The sequence below is a fragment of the Diabrotica virgifera genome, chromosome 9 (assembly GCF_917563875.1).
Source record: "Diabrotica virgifera virgifera chromosome 9, PGI_DIABVI_V3a".
NCBI lineage: Eukaryota > Metazoa > Arthropoda > Insecta > Coleoptera > Chrysomelidae > Diabrotica > Diabrotica virgifera.
Window position 1 is genome coordinate 225,496,174 of NC_065451.1, and position 23,840 is coordinate 225,520,013.

General features: G+C 33.7%; 2 protein-coding genes across 2 annotated transcripts; both read right to left on the reverse strand.

Moving 5' to 3' along the window:
* Nucleotides 1–755: 755 nt before the first annotated feature.
* On the reverse strand, nt 756–11,300 carry LOC114335152 (zinc finger protein 26). Its single transcript, XM_050662587.1, has 3 exons — nt 10,087–11,300; nt 5,677–7,016; nt 756–1,614 (listed from the first exon to the last, which is right to left on the reverse strand). Exons 1-3 carry the CDS (start codon nt 10,522–10,524, stop codon nt 1,227–1,229), a joined length of 2,166 nt encoding a protein of 721 aa, XP_050518544.1. The 5' UTR covers nt 10,525–11,300; the 3' UTR covers nt 756–1,226.
* A 3,068-nt stretch (nt 11,301–14,368) lies between these two features.
* LOC114335153 (zinc finger protein 62-like) lies at nt 14,369–22,874 on the reverse strand. Its single transcript, XM_028285327.2, has 3 exons — nt 22,178–22,874; nt 19,021–20,360; nt 14,369–14,835 (listed from the first exon to the last, which is right to left on the reverse strand). Exons 1-3 carry the CDS (start codon nt 22,616–22,618, stop codon nt 14,442–14,444), a joined length of 2,175 nt encoding a protein of 724 aa, XP_028141128.2. The 5' UTR covers nt 22,619–22,874; the 3' UTR covers nt 14,369–14,441.
* Nucleotides 22,875–23,840: the final 966 nt, after the last annotated feature.

The following is a 23,840-nucleotide window of genomic DNA, read 5'->3' on the forward strand; positions in this document are numbered from 1 at the left end:
GGTACCTAGTGTCATGTGTAGTGTGTGTGTGTTGAGTAAGTGTCTTGTTACTTTGCAAAGTCGACGTCATTATCTTTGCAAAGAGACGCTAATTGTATACGAACGTCTGCGGTCCCTCCGGTGAGTACCGATCCCACAAGGACAAAAACCATTTTCATTTATTAATTTATAATAAACGAAAAATTTCTGACCCTGGTGAGATTCGAACTCACGACCATTCGGACCTTTCGATCCAAAGGAAGGCGCTCTTACCACTGAGCCAAAAGCTTTAACTTGGTTATTGTAATATTGCTACTTTAAAGAATTCTCTTGCTTATTTTATACTCCCATTGTATCAGTTTATTATGTTTCATAAAAGCAAAGGGATTAACTTAATAAAAAAAACAAACTATAATTTGAGTTCTATAATTAATTAATAAAGCATGATTTAATAAAGTTTTTACATATAAACTGATAGTCAAACAATTAGGAGTGCACGTCATAGATTAAATGACATCATAACCCACCCACCCCCCTCCCCACCAGTATGGTGTGAAAATAATTCAACAAACTTTTCCTCGTATATTAGTTTTTTTGCTACCATTAGGTTTAGCAGGAAAGCGCTGTTGCCGAATAAAAAACATATGTATATTTACCAAAACAGCTACCGGCTACACCGTTTCTCTTTGTCTTTAAGAGTGTGAAACGAAGATAACTCTCTGTAATACATGTGTCAAAGTCATGTAATATAGAAGGTTATGTAAGATTTTTGTGTGTTATTTTTTTTTCTTTTTCTTTTTCTTTTGTGACCTTTGGGAGCTGTGTCCATTTAGCCAGCAACATTTCTTAAAATTAACGCCCAACTAAACCTACCATACAACAAAACTATTACGGACCTAATCGACCAATCAAGGATAGGGAAGGGTTAAAAAATAAACTGACGTTAAAATACACTAAATAAATAAAATAGGATTTGAAAACAATAATTTGACATTATATTTAACCTTTATTATTATGTCAGACGTCAGTTACCATTTACAATCTCTCCAAATATAATAATGACGTCATATAAACTCATCACTAATTCTACCCAATGAAATGCTCGCTGTAATAGGAATAGCATGTCAGGCATGTCAAAGAAATCTGATTATTCCCTATACATTTTTTCAAATTTAGAATATGGCAACAAGGGAAACATTACGTGCATTCCTTATTGTTTGACTTTTCCTATAGCACAACTAAGTTTGTCAGGTGACATCTGGCAATGTTCCTTCTTGTTTACAAACATATCGTTCCACTTCTAGTTTATAATTGAGGTCTTCTAAGGACAAATTGTCACTATCATGATACGTTCTTCTATGGTGCCCCATAAATTTGGAACTAAAGCAAGCAAACTCACAAAGCTTGCATTTTAGTGCTTTCTTTCTTTGCCTATATGTCACCACAGTAGCACTAGGTACAGCTCTTCGTTTCAATTGATGGCCTTTAGCATTGGCCAAGTTTTTCACTTCCGATGGATCTTCCACCACTCTGGGAACGTGGTATTTCCTCAGGTGGTGTAAAAGATGCCCTTTACATATGAATCTGGAGTCACATATTCTGCATTTGAATGGCTTTACCAGCAGACATTCGGACCTAAAACAAATATTTATTCAGTGTTATATACATATCATTAAAATAAGCACACGTATGTATGGAAGGTAAATGCTAGTTTAAGGCTTGGTGATGATACATAAAAAACATCAACGCAAAATAACAGATTTTGAAGCCGTAGATGAAAATATCATAAGAATCAACATGGCAATTAACCAAAAACCTGTCACTATTCTCGGTATATATGCAGTCTCTGATGATCAGCCTTATGCTATTAAAGACGAATTCTTTGAGAAAATCAATGACGAAATTACTAAAATTGGAAGTACTAGGGAAGTGATCATAGCAGGAGATAGCAGGAGATCTGAATAGTAGAGTCGGACAGAAGGTAAACAACAAAGTGGTAGGTCCACATGGAGAAATAACCCAAAATGATAATGGTGAAAGATTAATTCAAATATGCAAAAACCATCAGCTAAAAATAACAAACGGTTTTTTTAAACACAAGGATACACAAATATACATGGATTCAGGTAACCAGAAATTTAAAATCGATCATAGATTACGTGATTACAAAACAAAATACAACATCACAAGTAATGGATACAAGAGTATATAGAGGAGTATCATGTGATTCGGATCACTTTATGGTAAAGTCCGAAATAGTTTTTCCGTTTAGATCCAAGAAAACAAAAGAACCACCTGAAGCCACAGAAATTTTTAACACAACAAATTACAACCTAGACAGTTTACAACATGAAAGTACGAGAACACTATATCAACGAAGACTAAATGAAAAATTAGAAGATATAATCCAAAATGTATCCGTGGAAGAAGTGTACGAAAATATAATAGACAGTATGCAAACAGCCGCAAAAGAAGCGCTTGGTTTAAAATCCGAGCGCCACAGTAAAAAGCTATGGTGGACCGAAGACATACAAAACCTAATAATGAAGAAAAAGAAAGCGTACGCACGGTGGCTAAGTACTAAACATCAAGTAGACAAAGACAAATATTTGGACCTACGAAGAACAACAAGAAAAGCAGTAACAGCAGCAAAAAAAGAAATGTGGGATAGGAAATGCCAAGAGATCAACACTTACATAGGCGGAAGGAAGTGTTAGGAGACATGAAAATTTTTAAACAAAATAAAGAACACAGAAAGAAATACTACTTCTATTCAGTTAATAGAGAGTTATCAAGTAATTCTAGGAGAATACGGTAACGTTATTTTAGCAATGGAGCATGCGCAGTATGAAAATTGAATAACGGAAATGATTTTAACGTTTACGGGCTACGTTACGGTACGTCGGATAGCGGGCTTGAAATACGGTAACATTAGCAGCGAATCGCACCAATTCGGCAAGACTCGGACATTTAAGTTCTGTTATGTGTGGTTATGTCATCTGTTCTTTGTTATGAAATTTTATTTCTGTACATTAATAGGTGTTTTGTCTTTGTTTTCTTGGTTGATTGACCATCTGCTAACATTTGGAGTTAGTGGAAAGTTGGTGAAAAACATTTTATTTTAAATTTTTTTTTTCTAAATCTTCGTCATTTGGTCTCAAGTACCTTATTGCTTGTTGTAAGATCTCTTCTATATTTCTTTAGAAAAAATTTGAAATCCAAATTGTACAAAACCAGGCAAAATTACAAAATATTATGTATCTTCGATGAAAGAAACCAAAAATAGAAAAAAATTTAAACAAATTTAATTATATATTGCTGTCAAATACAATATTTGACTGACAGCTACCAACTTTTAACGTGAAGCACTTGATAACTCTAAAATTACATATACGTTAAAACTTATACCGTAAAAAAATAGCGTTTACGTGTCAAAATAACGGATGGATAGAATTGTACTTGATAACTCTCTAATATCAACAGAAAAATGGAAAGAATACTACGAGAGTTTGCTAACAGAAAGTAGAGCCGAATATACCACACAATCACCAACAGAAGTATTCGTTGAAGGCGAAGAGATAGTAGTGGGAGTTGATATGGTGAAGAAAGCTGTAAATGAACTAAAAAATGGTAGAGCTCCAGGGCCAGAAAATATTCCTGCCGAATTAATAAAATGTGGCACAGATAAACTCTTTCAAGCACTTACTTGGTGTATGAACAAATATATAAACGGTGTCATACCGCCCAGTTTATAGAAAGTAGATTATATTTCTTCCATTCATAAAAAAGGAAATAAGTTGGATTGCTCAAATTACAGAGGAATATCGGTAACTAGTAACAAGCCGGGTGTACGGGCGCATTCTTAGAAATCTTAGAAGAACTTGCACAGATAATGTCTTCTGCCTAAAACAATTAATTGAAAAAAAATCAGCAACCAATCAAGAGACCCATCTCATGTTTGTTGACCTCCGTAAAGCATACGACAGCGTTCCTGTGACTAAATTGTGGAAATCACTACAAGAAACTAACATCAGCTACACTCTAGTCAAAGCCTTAAAAAATCTATATGAAAATTCTACATTACAAGTAAAAATTGGCAACACACTATCTAAAAAGTTCATAGTCAACAAGGGTCTGCGCCAGGGCTGCTGTATTTCACCAACTTTGTTCAAGATATATGTTGCAAATTTTTTTTATGTAAGATATATACATTCACCGGCGCAAAAAACGGGCACCCCAAAAAAATGGGTAATTTTTAATGACTTGTATTTCCTAAACCTGATATCCGATTTAAGTAATTTTTTTAATATGTTATAGTCTTATTCTTTATCAATATCGCTGTAATAATATTGTTGCTAGACAGGTACATTGTCATTGTATACAGGGTGTACGAATCAAACTGTGTTTTTTCTCAAACTTTGGAACACCCTGTGGAATGTTCTAGCTTTTATAAAATACTGAAATTAAAACCCAACTATAGCCCCAGATTTTCTTAACATTCTGTTTTTTGATTCATTCGCTTATGTTGGACAATAAAAAAGTTAGGCACTTTAACAACTACCCCTGTTTTTCGTCAATACAGGGTGTTTTTAAATAAGTACGGCTAACTTTAAGGGGTAATTCTGCATGATAAAATAATGACAGTTTGCATTATAAACGTATGCCCGCAAATGCTTCGTTTCCGATATAGGGGGTGTTGAAATTGTTCTTACAAACTGATGATTTATTTATTGCTCTAAAACGGTTTGTGATATGCAAATGGAATTTGGTAGAATTTAAAAGGTAGTTATTGCGCATTTTTTGGCATACAATTAAAAATTTTATATTCACCATTGGCGTGCATACGGGATATATCTAATGTTTATACCCGTATGCACGCCAATGGTGAATATAAAATGTTTAACTGTATGCCAAAAAATGCGCAATAACTACCTCTTAAAATCTACCAAATTTAATTTGCATATCATAAACCGTTTTAGAGCAATAAATAAATCGTCAGTTTGTAAGAACAATTTCAACACCCGCTATATCGGAAACGAAGCATTTGCGGGCATACGTTTATAATGCAAACTGTCATTATTTTATCATGCAGAATTACCCCTTAAAGTTAGCCGTACTTATTTAAAAACACCCTGTATTGACGAAAAACAGGGGTAGTTGTTAAAGTGCCTAACTTTTTTATTATCCAACATAAGCGAATGAATCAAAAAACAGAATGTTAAGAAAACCTGAGACTATAGTTGGGTTTTAATTTCAGTATTTTATAAAAGCTAGAACATTCCACAGGGTGTTCCAAAGTTTGAGAAAAAACACAGTTTGATTCGTACCCCCTGTATACAATTATAGTACCATTAAATTTAAATATTGACTTACAAGCTGACCACAAGTAGTTTAAAAGATATGTAAAAGTATAAACCAACAAAGTATAAAAGTAATAATTGACCAAAAAAAAACGACTTACGAGGTTTTGCAGTTTAACCGTCGATCTGCTTTATGAGGTAATAAAAATTTACATTAAAGACATTTAACAAAACTCGATTCTTTTGTGATAGTGATAAAGTAAATATAGTACAAGGCTGGATTATTAAAGAAATATGTTAAGGCCGTAACAATTCCATTAGAAGGGACAACACTACAAAGATAGGGAAGACAATATTAAATTAATGATAAGGTAAACATTAGATAAACGTAAATTACCTGTGATCGCTAAGTGTCCTTTCATATTTAAATCGTCTTCCACAATGGCATTTATATATGAAGTTCCTTCTTATCAGCGGTTTTTTACCAGCAACCTTAATGGTAACCCAATCGGATTCATTTTCGTGATATTTAAAACAGTGTCGTCTCATCACACCCATCGAAGCTCCCAAAAATCCACACAAATTACATTTATGATGTCGTATCCTTCGAACAAGAACAGCCGCCCCCCTGTGGCAATAATGTCTACGCTTCATTCTAAACATCATCGTCAAGAAACACCTCTTGCATTGGTATAGCTTTTTACCGCCAATTTCAAGAACGTTCAAATTTTCAGTATCGTTTGCAGTTATGATTTGTGGTGAATGTTTTCGAATCATATGAGTTTTGTAACTTCTCTTTAAAGTATAATATCTGTTACATAGATGGCAGTAGTGTGAAGATGTACAGGTATGCATTTTCAGACCTGCTTCACTTTTATAGCTTTTTAGACAGTTGTTACACATGTATGGTTTGATCGCTTTCTTTGTATGCCTTTCTAAATGTGCATTGTAACTAGATATGCCGTATAAAACGTCATCACAATAATCACATTCATACACGCATTCTGGGTGATACTTCCTACAATGTTCGTCCAGTTTGAAGTCATCCATTTGTTCCTTGCAGCTAGGACATCTCCTAGTCGCAAAATGCTCTATTTGATGATGATCATTTCTTTCGGAGACTGACGTAAATTTTTCAGGACACATGGTGCAAAAAATAAACTGTGTATTCCTATGAGTGTTCTTATTATGAGCATCTATATCACCCACAATCTTACCGCAGATCGAACATTTTTGTACTTTACCTTTTCTATGGGCTTCTAAATGCTTTTCCATCGACTTTATTTTCGTTAACCCACAAAGTTTACATCGAGCAGTCCTATGTTTCACTAAATGCATCGAAAGTGATAAGGCTGAACCGAATGGTTTATTGCAAATTTCGCAGAAGCTAATAGCTTTTTTGACATCATGTGATTGCATATGTTTCTCGATAGTTCTTTTATGAAAAAGTTTGCCACAACACGTACATGTTTCAGTTAGGAAATGATGACGAAATACATGGAATTTGAAATTTGAAAGTTTCTTATATTCTTTACCACATAATTTACACTTATTTGATTCATAATGTTCTTTATAGTGCAACTCCAGTTCTCTTTTGTTTGTGATCTGTTTAGAACACACATCACAATCATATTCATGTTTTACATATGTCTTGAGCGGTTTTGGATTGTTTGGATTGTGCATGTTCCTGACATGCTTTTTAAGGCTTGAAGAAGTTGTAAAAGTTCCCTCACATTGCTAGAAATGAAAAAGATACACATTTAATGAAAAATACAATTGTGCCCCATATCTATGGGCCATAGGTACATTCCGAAATTATCAGTTAACACCTTCACTAGGTTTAGAGATATTTATAAACGTAAGTTGACTACATTACGAGTCATATATGTCCCATAGTGAACCTTTGCCACAGTGTGTTACAACTCATATATGCCTCGTAAAGACTAAAGGTATAGTAAGAGTAAAGTATTTTGTGGAATAGCTTTAAGCCGATGAAATACGATATCCTTTAAAAAAACATATTAGTTCAAACACTTCAAAGAGGCGATTCGTTTAAACACATCTTTTTTAGGCTCACACGTCCGATATCTATATACAAGTTTTGTGCAAAATGTTTAGTTTGGTACCCATGCCTTACTGTAGTGTGTGTTCCTTGATAGATGTTAAGATTTGTTTGCTGTAATTATTTTGAATAGTGGTTTAGCATTTCGTTTGTAGAGTGTAAAGTGTTGATTATTGTAATTTAATTATTTTGAATAGTGATGTGGTACTCGTGGGATAATGTAAATATTGCGTACGATGACACTTATTTTGTAGAAACTGCCAGTGCTAGTGTGAATGTAATTCCTAAAAAGAAGTACCCATAAAAAAGATTATATTGCATTTAACTCTTTCAAGGGCGACGGTACCTAAAATGTACCACAAAAAATTCACTGGAATAGGCAGTGGTACATATTTCGTACTGCATTTACACTGATTTTCTCTAATCCGTCTAAAAAAGGTAAAATTTGCTGTAGCATTTCTGCCCATGAAAGAGTTATATGCTGAAACACAGCATGTGAGATATGTTTGAATGTTTACAAAAATCTATGTGCAAAATTCAGCTTCGATGAAACACTATTGACACAAGCAACTTCTGATTTAACATAAATTCTGCTTCTACTGTATATAAAATAGTTAAAAAATGAACCCTATCATCACAAGAAATGATGTGACTATAAATTTTCAAGACCTATATATTCTTCACTTATAAAACTATTGAAAACCACAATATATGATTGCTACAGAAGCAATAAAATAGAAATAATAAGAAATAAATTGGAAACAATGGGTCAAAATATGGACTGATGTGAGAAAACTCTTCAAAATTGGATAAAGAAAATGGAGTTTAAATTAAAAACAATAAGTAAACGTCAAGTACTTAGTTATGGAAAGCCAAAGAATAGTCAACAGACGTAATATGTACCTAGAACAAATTACTAAATATAGGCAAGAAAATAGGAGAAACACAGCAAAGGTGTTAAGTGAAATTGTGAATTGTGATTGTGAACACTATACTATTATGTATCACTTTATCAATCAAAGATAGAGTAAAAATTTTAATTTTTTTATTATAACGCGGACAGGCGGGCACATAAATTTGATACACCCTGAATATTGATTTGTAACTATTTAGTAGAAGGTAGCTTTTACGCAGTGGGTTTCTCCTTAATGAGTTTTTCCCTGAAGACTTAAAGACATTTGTAAATACAGTGAAGTGAAATGACAATTTATTTCGGATTATAATTTAAAAAGATTGTTTGTTACGGGAAGGTAAAATCCACAGGTAGCTGTAATTATTAGTTTTTAGAAAAATAAAGGTAGAGAGATTTGGAATTTTAAGGCTGTTTGTTTTAAGCACAAGAATATTTGTATAATTTCCGGAAAGTGATTAGGATGAGTAGAAGTATTGTTTGAAAGAATGCCTGGGTTTTTTGAATGAAAAAGAGGAATGTGGAAAGAGAAATGTTTCTGATTGGTTTGGCAATTTGGAATGGGGAAAGAAAAGTTTGAATGTTGAGACAGTTTGGAAAAGAAAGATCATTGTGTGGCCGGCATCCAGGAAGGGCAGTCGAAAGTTTTCGCGTATAGTTCAGAAGCAAGTACAAGTGGTTGTTTGATAGTGGAGAGTAGATGAAAAGTGGAACAAGAGACAAATCAAATCGAGAAGAAAAACCTCTTTGATTCTGTAAAGTCCAAGAGAGTAAGTTACAAGAATTATAGTATTAAAATTATTTGTGATACCAAGTAAAAAAAAATACTTGGGTCTCAGGAGATTATTATTGAGAGAAAGAGAGAAGAGAGTTTTGGAGTTTATTGAATGAGTACTGGTCAAAAGCGGCCTGGCTTGTGTTTTGGAGAAATAGTTGCTGGTATGCTGCTGGATTGATGCTGAGAACGGAGAGGGCTTTGATTGGTAGCCTAACATAATCAACAAGAAAGCTGTTTGGGTCAAGAGGAGACATCATTGGGTGTGAATCAAAAAGGTCAGTCAATAACTTACGTGATAGATGTTCTTTATAATCAGAAGTTAAAATATTTGCATAAAAGCATATGAATTAAGATTCCAACATTTCAATAATTTAATAGGAAGTATAAGTAGTTTTGCAAATACCTAAATTTGTTTGTTTAGCTTATTTTATAAATGGTATCAGGAACAAAGCGATAAATATTTGTTTAAATTAGATTAATTATATGGTAAAAGTTTCACTTGGACAATTATGCCCACATGATTTAATTGATAGATTTTCAGAGCATTGCTTTTGATAATAAAGGTATCTGTATGTGCTTATTTATGATTTTTCTATTTATTTCCGTTTCCTATTTTATCCCGATAAGGATCAACTAAGAGATACTGAAGCCACGAGAAAGGATAAGTATAACCTAAGATAATTTTAGTTAATTTTTATGACAAAAAGGCACCCTGAGATTTTTTATTAATTGTTTATGTATGATTTGCGTCAAGCCAATAATTAATTAAATAAATACTCAATTAAAATAAAAGTAATAGAAAGCAGATCCTAACAATACAGATTGTCTCAAAAAATATTAACCAATAGTCATGTACAGAATTCGTTAAATAAATATTTTGTCCCACCAGTGACAACCCAAAAAATTTACTAACGGACTGTCCGCTTTAATGAACACTACGTCCCCCCAATTAGTCTGTTATATTGAGGTTTTACTGTGATATTATAATTAACAAGTACATCAATAAAGTCTCTAGTTTACAGTATAACTACTATTGGTAAATAAGGTTCCCACCTACCTTGCATGCAAATGGTTTAATTCCTTCATGATATGATCGCATATGGGTAGATAAGCCGCTCCTTTGCCTAAATTTTTTATCACACTTCTCACATTTGATGTAATTTAAATTCCCAGTATGGAGCTCCATATGGTGAACCAAGCTTCTCCTGTAGCTAAAATTTTTGAAACAAACGTCACATTCGTTGAAGTGCCTTTCCATAACATGTTCTTTAAAATTGCTGTGATGTGTTCTCTTACAAATAAAACAGTATTGGGTTTTGTCATGGAGCATTTGGTGAACCTTAAGAAGGAATTCGCTATTGAAATCTTCTAGACATTCAGAACAGGTATGTATTTCATGTTTTGGGATACCATATTCTTCTGATATGGATTGAGGATCTATGAGATCAGGAAGATCAATTTCTTCTTCATGTTCAATTTTAACCTTTACATCCATTTTCACAGTTTACTATTGGACATTTTTTATGTTCACAAAATGAACATTCCTTATTCCTTTGGGACTTTTATCTATCTTGTTTTGTACTTGTAATGCTAGTGCTACTGACTATAACGTCATCTGTCCGTCATTAAAATATGCTGTTCATATAAATAAACATTAGTTTATTTTAGGTGGAAGAACTTACATTATTTTAGGGGAAAGAATATTTTAAATCGGAAACATTTTATAATAACATGTTTGTCTATTTACTTTATTTTATAGGTTATGTCAATGTCATTGTCTTATGGCTCCAGTACACGTTGGGCCAACTAGTTGGCCAATGAGTTGGGCCAATAAGTTGGGCCAAGTAAGAACAATGAATACATGGTGATTACACGTTGGTGGAGTTATCAGTCTGCATTAACCTTTCTTAGTGAATAAACAAAAAACAAACTCTGATTATGGATATGGATGTGGAGACTGTAGCAGCTGCCGCAATTAATTTGTACAATGCGTTCAATGCTTATAGAAAAATGTGCCAAACAAGAGTGATTAAAAAACAATGGCGCAAACGACGGTGCTTTTACACCGAAAAAAGTATTCATATTAAAACAAAACCTTAAAATTAATACTTATAAACAGTATCAGTATTGTGAGAAGAGAAAACAAATATTTTAAACTCAACGACAACAACGTGTTCAGTGTTCATAACCAAACAGCTGTTTGGCAGATCGCGCAAGTCCCAAAAATCCTTTGATTTGTGCACCAAATACCGACAAGATTCGGTTTGTACACCAACGCTGACCGCCAATCGCAAACTCATGCCAAGTGGTCCTGTACACGTTGGCCCAACGTGTACTAGCTCCATTAGACAAGGAAAAAAGAGTTGTCATTGCACGTCATTCAAGCGTCAATGGGTGCGTTCACCAGACCAGTGCGCTACGTCAGCGCTCTGAAACTGTTTAAGATTTTTCGGGTGAACGTCACGTCAATTTAGGCTAAACTTCAACGTATTGACGAAGCGGTCGCCATTTTATTGAACGTAGTATTTGTATCGCTTCAATATTGAACGTGTTTAAGAAATATATTATAATGGCGCGATTATTTGAAAATATTTATTTTACAATGGTTTTAATTATAAAGTAATTGAAACTTAGGAGATACATAATTGTATATGCTCACGAAATTGTAAATTTGTGTATTAATGAACAATATTTTCAACATAATTCATATTTACGTGATAATTATTATTTATTTATGGTGGTTCATCCAATGGTTCTGCTCTGCCAAGTCCAGCACAGCCAGCAGCACCAAAAATTATTTCTTGTTCATTTCATTCTCAAACATCAATAAAGGTAGTATATTATCCATTTTTGAATTAAATTTGTTTAAGATACGTCCAATTTATCGTTGAACGATAAGTATAATAAATCAACAAAAACAACGAATCTCGTTTTAGGTTAGGTTCATACATAACACAAAAAAACCAACTATGAAAGTGTCAAACGGAAAAATACCATTCACCAGACTAAACGTAGTTTTACAGCGCTGCAACATAGCTGTTTAGTTGAAACTTAAACCGATTATTTCTGGTGAACGCAGCCATTCATTGACTCACATATTGACATTGACATAAGGAAATATTGACATAATGAAATATAGTTGATCCACTCGATCTTGCACATCGTCATCATCCTGAGCCCTATGTACAGCTGGTTCCTAAAAAAACTGATACGACTCTTAGTAAGATTTGATCATTTTGAGCAGTGTGTGATTGGTCTGACATTATATTATATTTATTATGACAGACAAATAATAAAATAAACAAACAAACAGCCATTTTTGAGGTTGAAGTTATCTGACAAATTTTAAGATTTGGCAGTGACAATGACATAGTATGTAAATAATAAGTATTTATCCTTCAAAATATAATAAATTAAATATAATTAAACTCATATTCATTATATCACACCTCATTAAAAACTTTTTACAAGAACATAGTCAGCGATTTTGATATGGCTAAAGAGCCAGACTACATCAAGATCGCCTATAAATCGTGCTGGTAATTGCCTTGCAGTGAGACCAAAAACAAAAAGAAGAAGAAGAAGAAAGTACACTGCTCAATTTTCTACAAAATACGCTTCAAGAGTCGTATCAGTCACAGATCACCTACCTCCTCTACCTCTAAAGAGAGTCAAGTGATCTGTGGTATCAGTTTTTTTTTTTGGAACCAGCTGTACACTACGTCGGTTATAAGAATTAGAAAATGGCTAATATTACAATGGACGTTTCCATACTTCTCTTATTTCATTTTGAAAACTGGGCATACATTTATGAACGTGATTTTACAATTTTTGGAAACCTAACTAACCGGCTGTTAACCGAGACTTAATAAAGTACCGGATCTAAGTGAGTGCGCAGACTGCAGACTTTTTAGTCGGCTTCTTAATCAGTACAGAGAGATATGCATCGGTGTAGTGTGCGCATGCGCATCTGCATATCTCTCTGTACTGTTTAAGAAGCCGACTAAAAAGTCTGCAGTCTGCGCACTCACTAAATGTACAATCAAGATGCAGTAGAAATAAACAAACCAAGAACGTTAAATGCTACTAGGAGCACTCCCGAATCATAATTTACAATGTATATACATTATTCTTCTTCTACGGCACTACAGCCCAAATTGAGCCTTGCCCTCCTTTATTTTTTGCCTCCACCCTTGCTTGTCTGCGGCTGCTCTCTTCCTTACACGGACTCCTAAAAGGACTTGTGCGTCGCTGTTTACTGTGTCTTCCCAGCGCTTTCCAACCAGTCTCTTTCCCCGCATTCTAGCATTCAGTGCTCTTTTTGGTAGCCTATCCTCTCCTATTCTTATCACATATGTCCGGCCCATTGCAATCTTTGTATTCTAATGAAGTCTGACAGGGATGTTTCGTTATAAAGTTGATAAAGCTCCTTCTTGTATCGACTTCTGAAGATTCCGTTTTCCTTCACAGGTCCTAGTATTCTCCTCAGTACTTTCTTTTCGAATATGTCGAGTTTGTTTTTGGATGTTTCTTTCAGGGCCCAGGCTTCACTGCCATAGCATGTTATTGGTCGAATTAAGGTTTTATAGATTCTCATCTTTGTATTTCGGTGGACACTTTTAGGCCGAAATATATGGGAGGGGGCAAAATAAGCTCGGTTTGCCTGAGTTATTCTCTTCCGTATTTCTCCATCTTTTGATCCGTCGGCATATATTTCTACTCCCAGGTATGTAAACTTTCCAACCGTTTCAATGTCATTTTCATGTATAATGTTTTGTGGGACTATATTATTTCTTCTCACCTGTCATTATTTTTGTTTTTTCTGTGTTAATTTCCAGACCTAGCATTTTTGTTTGTGTTTTTAACTCTGCATTTGTTTCCTGTGCTCCCGTTGATGTTCTACTCATAATATTAATATCATCGGCATAAGCGGCTAGTTGAATCGTTTGGTTGGCCAGTAGGTTTCCTCGTCCAGTTTGCATTTGCCTAACCGCATACTCCAGTGTCAGGTTAAACAATGTTGGGGCCAGCCCATCTCCCTGCGAAATTTTTAAAAAGTCTGTCCGGTGGTTTTGTATTCATACACATGCCTGAGTTTCATCCATTGTGGCTTTAATGAGTCTTATTTGCTTGTGTGGTATTGCCAATTCAGCCAATTTATTTATTTGCCAATCCCAAATCATGATTTCCAAAGTTTATGCATTGTAAATTATGATTCAGGAGTGCTCCTAGTAACATTTAACGGGTCTTAGTTTGTTTATTTCTACTTCATCTTTAATGTGAATTTACTATAGGTTGCTCAATAAGATCAGTGGGATTAAATTACTAAAAAAAAAACAAAGTATTAAATGACTTTTATTATTACAAAAACATGATTTAAATAATTTTTTACACATAGCGCAACTAAGTTTATCAAGTAACATCCAGCGTTATATCTTGTGTGTGGTCTTCGTAGAGATAATTTTCCACTTCTGGTTTATAATTGAGATCTTCTAAATACAAATTGTCACTGTCATGATACGTTCTTCTATGGTGCCCCATAAATTTGGAACTAAAGCAAGCATAATCACAAAGCTTACATTTTAGTGCTTTCTTCCTTTGTCTATATGTTACCACAGTAGCACTAGGTACAGCTCTTCGTTTCAATTGATGACTTTTAGCATTGGACAAGTTTTTCTCTTCCGATGGTTCTTCCACCACTCTGGGAACGTGATTTCTCTGCTTGTGTCTTAGAAGATTTCTTTTAGTGGAACATCCACAGTCACATATGCTGCATTTTAATGGTTTTACCAACAGACATTTAGACCTAAAACAATTACTTACTCAGTTTTATATATCACTAGAAGAAACACATGGAATATACATAGATATGAGAAGTAAAGGATAGTAAATAAATCTTGGGGTAACACATACAAATGCGGCACACGTACAATACAATATTATGACAGACATCAGTTACCATTTCCAATCTCACCAAATGTAATAATGACGTCATATACACTCGTCACTAACTCTAGCCAATGAAATAGACATGGCATGTCAAAAAAATCTGATTATTCCCTATATGCTCTGTAGACCAGGGCGCATCTGTAAAAATATTAGTACATTTGGACGTTGAGAGGTGACTCAAATTTTTTTTACAGAAATTGCTTGAAAATAAATCAAATATTAATATTTGAGTTAGCCTCCCTCTGAAAAAAGTCCGGAACATTGTTTAAATAATCAAAATGTCAAAAAATTAAGGAAAAATTCGATCTTTTTCTTCATTTTTTGATTATAACTTTAAAAGTATTTATTTCCGAGAAAAGTTGTACTAACATAAAAGTTGCATAATTAAATTTCCTACAATATGGAATTGGTTAACAATTTAAAAAATAGTCACCCTTGTTGCAAAATAGCAATAATTGCGAAAAAACCATACAAAAACAAGTATTCGCATTTTACGTTTTTCAACCATTTGTACACTTAGGACCTTCGTACTTCACCCAGAAAAACTTTATGATACAGTAAAACAGTACTGTAAATTTCATTAAGATCGGTTCAATAGATTTTGCAAAATAAATTTTGCAATCCAACTTTCGCAAAAAAATTAATTTTTTCAAAATGTTACAGGACTGAAAATAAAGCAGATAGCAAGTTGATTTTTTTTGCGTATAGAAGTGTACTGTACCTTTCATATGCAATTTTGCAAAATTAAAATCGATTAACACCACGGCGTCAGGAATTTTTTTAAATAAACATTAATTATTGGTGCTACACGCAGGACAGCGGATAGTTTGCTCTGATTGGGTATTCCAATTACCTTTGATAATGATTGATACATTTTAATTTTTATTACATTTCGATATAAATAAATAAATTTGTTTATTGCAAAATAAAAACACATACTCTATCCTTTGAAATAACACTTTTATTAGCAAAAACTTTCTTTGTTCATATATTTTAAATTAGAGAATAAAAGTTTATTATTTTTAAACATATGCAATTGTTTAAACAATATTTCACAAACAATAATAAAATTAGTTTGATTTTTGTGGAATTAAAATATTAAATTACAACAAAATATAGAGTAAGAAAATAATATATTAGATAAAGATTGGAAGAAATTTTGGTGGAAATCAACTTGTGTGAATCGAACACCGCTGTCCTGCGCGTAGCACCAAAAATTAATGTTTATTTAAAAAATTTCCTGACGCCGTGGTAATTAATCGATTTTAATTTTGCAAATTACAAATGAAAGGTACAGTACACTTCTATAAGCAAAAAAAAATTCAACTTGCTATCTGCTTTATTTTCAGTGAAAGGTCCTAAGTGTAGCCATAAATGGTTGAAAAACGTAAAATGCGAATACTTGTTTGTGTATGTTTTTTTCGCAATTATTGCTATTTTGCAACTAGGATGACTATTCTTTAAATTTTGAACCAATTCTATATTGTAGGAAACTTAATTACGCAACTTTTATATCAGTACAGCTTTTCTCGGAAATGAATACTTTTAAAGTTATAATCAAAAAACGAAGAAACAAATCGAATTTTTCCTTCATTTTTTGACATTTTGATTATTTAAACAATGTTCCGGACCTTTTTGAGAGGGAGGATAACTCAAATATTAATATTTGATTTATTTTCAAGCAATTTTTGCAAAAAAATTTGAGTCACCTCTCAACGTCCATCTCAAAACAGATGCGCCCTGGACTACTGAGCTTCGCTGGTATCGCTAACTAGCGGATGACTAATCCAACTTTCGCCGGAAATTTTTAAATTTATTATTTAATTTTTATCGCGTAATATTTACAACGCAAAAAAGTAATTAAATTGTAATCGATTTTTTTAAGAGTTTGCTAATCATTTTGACGTTCTATTGATGAAATATTAGTTTCTTACTTCGGCTACTTTCACAATTATCGTGTGGATGGCGCTTAGATTAATAGGTTAATGTATAATTACATATGACGAAATATTAAAAAAACTTAAATTCAGTATTTAAAACGTAAGTATATTTAAAGTAAAAATATATACCACATCTTTGACCAACTACACCACATTCACATAGCAAATTCCCAACTATAAACAAACGCACGTGTTACTATTCGCCCGCTCATTCGTCAAGAGGCTATTAAATCTAATTTAATATTTCTGGCGGATTCCCATTTTACAGGTCCAAACTGGTCAGTGTGCAAATTCAAATTGTAGGTAGCGTGTTGGCTTTTAAGATACACTTCAGGACGACCCTGTTTAGCTACCATGCGCGTTTGTTTACAGTTGGGAATATGTAAACTGAATGGACTGTAATATTTTTTCCTATTAATGTTTTTAATTTCAATATAAACTTCAATGTTCAATTAATCACTTTGAAATTTGTCAAATTTCCAGAAAAAGTTCGCTGACTTGTCACTATTGGCGCTCACGAACTTTTAAATATCCCCTCTACGTACGAGCTCACAGTGTACTTATATATTTTTTAAAATTTAGAATATGGCAACATGATTTAATATTTATTGCAAACCGGTTGTTTCGAGAATAGAAAAAATAGGGTTCTATACGTCAATATAGGGAAAACCAAATATATGTGTATAGGAGGATAGAAAAATGAGTTACAACTAGAGGATGATATGGTTATCATACGAAACTCTGATTATGTACACCTTGGAACGAGAATCCAACAAAGGTGAAGGACACAATTCGAAATGGAGGAAAGAATTATGAAAGGAAAGAAAATAATAAGAGCTTTGAACTCACTACTTTGGTCAAAAACTATATCAAAAGAAAAGAAAACACAGCTATATAATGGCATTTTTAAAAGCGTGGTACTGTATGGATGTTAAACCTGGCAACTGAATAAGCGAGCAGAACAAAAGTTGCTCGAACGATAAATGGACTTCTGGAGAAGATCGGTCTGCATCTCTATAGTTTTACACATAACGAATGAACGAGTACGAGATATTATGAATAGGAAAAAACATAATAGAAGAAATACAAGAAAAACAACTTTGTTTGTATGGTCATGTACAAAGAATGGAAGAATATCGACTCCCAAAGCTGATAATGGAATGGCAACCCCCGGGAAGAAGGAAAAAAAAGACAGGCAGACCTGGAGACCCGGAGATTGGACAGATCGACGCGGCTAGAAAATAGGAACCAGAAGACGCAGGATGCTATAAACCAGTGTTTTTATTATATATAGAATATGGCAACAACACATAATGCTATATGGAATAAGGATATATTTATAGAATATGGCACATAAACAACAGTAGAAGGTAGTACAAAATCATTTGCAATAGAAACAGGAGTGCGACAAGGTGATTCCCTGTCAACCACACTATTCAACACAGCAGTAGAACGAACAGTCAACGCCAGCCTAATTAAAGAAACTATAGACCACTCCTCAACACAAATAGTAGCATATGCAGATGACACAGTTCTTATGGGAAGAGACAAGAACAGATTAAAAGAAACAGTAACAACCTTGGCAAATGAAGCACAGGAAAGAGGTCTAGAAATTAATGAAGGAAAAACAAAAGAAGACAAGATAACAAGACGAGAGAAATCAAGATAGAATACCACACTTTTGAAAGAGTTCATTAATTTAAATATTTGGGAGTAATAATTAGATGTCTCAGAAGTCAAACGGTGTAAGTCAATTCTCCCTAAAAATGACTTATTGAAGTGAAGAATATTATTATTTCCTTGTTTGTATTTATGAATATGTTACCCATATTATGATAAATAAAGACGGTTTATTTGTTTTTAATAATTACTTACATTTCTGCAACTACATTCAGAAACCTCTTAGTATCTCATTTTAAACAGTTATTGACTTATTGGCTTCTGAGTTCTGAGGCATCAAATTGTAAATGGCAAAAATAAGAGAAGAGAAGAAGGAACAGAGCGAATACTAGCAGGCAACAAAACATACTGGAGAAGATAAGAACTATTCAGAAATACAAAACTGAAAAAAAAATATTTATATACCTAAATTAGTTAATTACCTGTGCTTGATGAGTGAACTTTCATACTGAAATGCATTTCCACAATGGCATTTATATATGAAGTTTCTCCTCATCTGTGGTTTTTTATTAGATCCTTTAGCAGCTTTAATCGTAACCCAATCAGTTTCATTTTCATGATATTTAAAACAATGACGTCTCATCCCACCCATCGTAGCCCCCAAAAACCCACACAAATTACACTTGTGATGTATCCTTCGAACAAGAATAGCACTCAAATGATGACAATGATGTGGACGGTTCAGTTTAAACATCGTCAAGAAACATTTCTTGCATTGGTATATTTTTTTGCCGCCAATTTCTAGAGCGTTCAAATTTTCAGTAGAGGTTGCAGTTATGATGTTTGGTTTATGTTGTTGAATCATATGAGAGTTATAACTATGCCTGGATGTATAATATTTGTTGCATAAATGGCAGTAATATAAAGCAGTACAGGTATGCTTTTTCAGATTTGCTTCGTTTTCATAGCTCTTCAGACATTTGTTACATGTGTATGGTTTGAATACTTTTTTGTGTGATTCTAAATGAGCATTATAAGTAGCTATGCCATATAAAACTTGATCACAGTAGTCACATTCGTACACCAATTCTGGATGATACTTCCTAACATGATCAACCAATTTGCTGTTACCCATTTGTTTCTTGCACTTAGGGCATTTTATGATTTCAAAATGTGCTTCTTCATTATGGGCAGTCCTTTCAACGATTGTGGTGAACTTTTCAGGACACACAGTGCAAAAAAGAAATTCTGTATTTTTATGTATGTTTGTATTATGCACGTCTATGTCACTTACAAACTTGGCACAAATGGAACACTTTTGTACTTTACCTCTTCTGTGAGCTTCTAAATGGTTTTTCATTGATTTTATGTTATACATTCCGCAAAGTTTACATTGTGCAGTGACATGTGTCGCCAAATGTCTTGTAAGTATTGAGTTTGAAGCGAATGGTTGATCACAAAGCTCACAATATGTAATAACCTTTTTCTTATCATGTGAACGCAAATGTTTCTCGATAGTTTTCTTATGAAAGAGTTTGCCACAATGTGTACATCTTTCAGTCTTGAAATGTTGCAGAAATGTGTGTAATTTAAGATAATTAAGCCCCCCATATTGTTTACCACATAATTTACATTTATTTGATTCAAAATGCTCTTTCTCGTGCAACTGCAGTTCTGTTTTGTTTGTAAACTGTGTAGAGCACACATCGCAATCATATACATTTGTTAAAACATTCTTCGAATGTTTTGGATTGTTGGGGTTGTGAACATTTTTGACATGCCTATCAAGGCTTGAAGAAGTTGTAAAAGTTCCATCGCATTCCTAAAAATGTAATACAATTTATTGGAAAATACAGTGGTTCCTGTATCAGTGAATGCAAAAACACAGAACATGACAAACAAAAGAACAATATAAGATAACGAGAAAGGAAGAGAAGAAAATACACCAAAAGAAGAAAAGAGAAAATACATTGAACAACATGACAGAAACCACAAAATTCTTCCAAAAAACAGAGTAGAAAGCATTTTATACCAAGAACAGGAATATGTAGAGATAAAAAGAGGAAGCATGCTGACAGAACAGTTAGAAATACTAAAGCGATGAACGGATTTCTGTACACAAAATTGAACTTGATGGTCTGGACAAAAGAGAAATAAACCCACTCTCAGTAGCCAAAGTGAAACTAGAACTGATAAAAGAAGGCAGAGACTCCCTATTAAACACAATAAATGAACTTCAACTTTAATGGAACATAAGAATAATGGTGTCAATGCACAAAAAATGAGATATACAACAATGCACTAACTACAGGGCCATAAAACTACTTTGTCACAATATGAAAATACGGTAGAGAATAAATAATAGAAGTATACATGAAGAAACCAAAACATCCAATAATCAATTTGGCTTTATGCAGGGCAGATTAACAACAGATGCAATTTTCATTATAAGGCAGTTGATGGAAAAATACAGGAATAAAGAAACAAACGCTCATATGATATTCATTGATCTTGAGAAAGCATACGATAGAGTTCCTCGAGAAATTCTATGGTGGGCACTCAATAAGAAAGGAGTCACCGGTGAATATGTAAAGACTGTAAGAGATATGTATGAGGAAGCAACAACTAGTGTTAGGACAGGAACAGGAAAGACTGATAAATTTCATGTGAAAGTAAGATTGCACCAAAGCTTGGTGCTTAGTCCTTATTTATTCTCATTAGTTTTGAATGAGATATCAGAGAAACTACAGGGTAACATTCCCTGGACCTCGATTTTTGACACTTTTGCTTTGTTATGGAAGGTATTCACTTTGTGTCTATTTAGTGTACAGATAGCGAATAATTGATAACGAAGCGAAGGGTCGAAAATCGAGGCCCTGGTGCTTATTATATGCTGATGATATTTATGGTGTGTGTGGTAAATAGTGAAGATGAAAATCCACAAGGAAAAAAGTTTTCCTGTAGTTGGCTGTATACCATGTGATACAAAAACAATAAATGCTGTATAAAAGGTATATTTAAAAAAAACCCTCAAAAGGGCCACATCAATTCACATAACTAGTGAAGATGACTTAGAACTAAAACTAGAGCAATGGAGACAAGGTCTTGAGGAAAAACGTTTAAAACTTAGTAGGACAACGAAAGAGTATATGGAATGTTCATTTAAAGATGGAGTTACCACAGATAAAGTGATATCTTTGGATGAAATGATCATGAAAAGTGAGAGTTTTAAGTAACTAGAATCGCTCCTACAGAGTAATGGGGAAATAGATGGAGATGCATGTAATAGAATTAGGGTTGGATGGATGAAATGGAAGGAAACCAGTGGTGTGTTGTGTGACAGAAAAATTGCAATGAAGCCGAAGGAAAAATTTTATAAAACTGCCACAAGACCAGCTATGATGCATGGAACTGAATGTTGGGCAGCTAAAAAGAAATGAGAATGCTTAGATACGGATAAGTGATGCCAAAATGAGGGAGCATAGGTTAATATGGTTTGGTCATGTTCAATGTCAAGATGAATATTTTGCTTATGTATTAAGTACCTACAGTAAAATACAAATATTGTATAATTAAGAAATGGACAATTAAATCCCCTATTTTAGAGTAAAACTATTTTTAAATGTGCTTTAAACCTACCTTGCAAGCATATGGCTTAACTCCTTCATGGTATGATCTCATATGGGAAATCAAACTGCCCCTTTGCCTAAACCTTTTATCACACTTCTCACACTTGATATAATTTAAATTTCCTGTGTGATGCTCCATATGCTGAACCAAGTTTTTTTTGTAATTGAAAGTTTTGAAACAAACATCACATTGGTTGAAGTGTCGGTCCATCACATGTTCTTTAAACTTATTGTGAATCTTATGTTTACAAATAAAACAGTATTGGGTTTTGTCATGGATCATTTGATGAACCTTAAGAAGGAATTCGCAATTGAAATCTTCTAGACATTCAGAACAGGTATGGGTATGGATTTCGTGTTTTGGGACACTATGTTCTTCTGATAAGGATTGGGGATCTATGAGATCAGGAAGATCAACTTCTTCATGTTCAATTTTAACTTTTACATCCATTTTTGCGATTTATAATTCAATTCTTCAAAACGAACCTTCCTTTTTAAACTTGAATATAAATTTTCTTTGCATAATCGCTGTAATGTCACATTTCTATGGACGTTTCCACAGATTTTACTTCAATCAAACACTTACTGCTTTAATCCTTCCCTTATACCTTTTATTGTACTGATTTGTACAAGATTTGAACAGTTTTCAAAAAATTGTGAAATTTGAGGTTACATACACAACTGTCACTCTTACACAACTGTCACTGTCGCCTGTTTTTGTGTCTTGTTGGCAGATGGCAGTCAACTCACTCGCCCTCGATCTTGCAGGTAGATAGCTATGTTTGAGTTGTTTTATCTTGCGACGGTATCAAATTCTGATTTATGTTTGTGTGCCGTATATTTGTGATTATGTGGCAGTTGATCTTCTATTAATCGATTAACGTTGATATATTCTTGTTGTTGACTTCTTTTGGTACTGGAAACCTGGAAACCAAAGTCTGCTACCTACTGCTGATGGGTTTGCTACCCATTTTTCTCCATTAAAGCGTTGATTGAAATATTAATATGGGAAGATCTCTCATGCTTCACTAAAAATTAAGGCATTCTATCACCGACATTCACCGAGTATCTCTATCCTTCTTTCAAAAACGCGAATACGATCTTCTGTCTCTTACCGTCCAATACCCCATAATCAACGATTAAAGTAGGATCAGAAGCTTCTTTGACTTTGTTCTATTTCATGTCTGTTTCCTCCATGATTCTTGATGCCATTATCATAATTACCTTATTAGAGATACCCAAGAAACTAGCTGCGGTAACACAAATGTGTGTAAGTACCTAACTCTTTATAGGGGGAAAAATATCAAATGCTTTCTGTGTAAATTCTAGACTCAAACCAGACAACTGCTCGGGGAGCAAAAATCATACTCGCCTTTGCCACAGTATAGGAGGAATTCTCCTATACTGTGCATTTGCCGATGACGTAGACGCAGTGGCACAATCGACATTAGAAATTAAGGATATTTTCTCGAGCTTTGAAGAAGCTGCATTAAGACAGAACAAAATACATATGGTCGTCTTAAAACAAGAACGACGGCGAATAAGGCAAAACATTACTATAAACGATCATCACAACTTCGAAGTGGTTAAATAATTTATAAATATCTAGGAGACTAGGAGCAACAATCACAAATGACAACAAAATAGAGAGAGAAGTTGAAACGCGAATAATG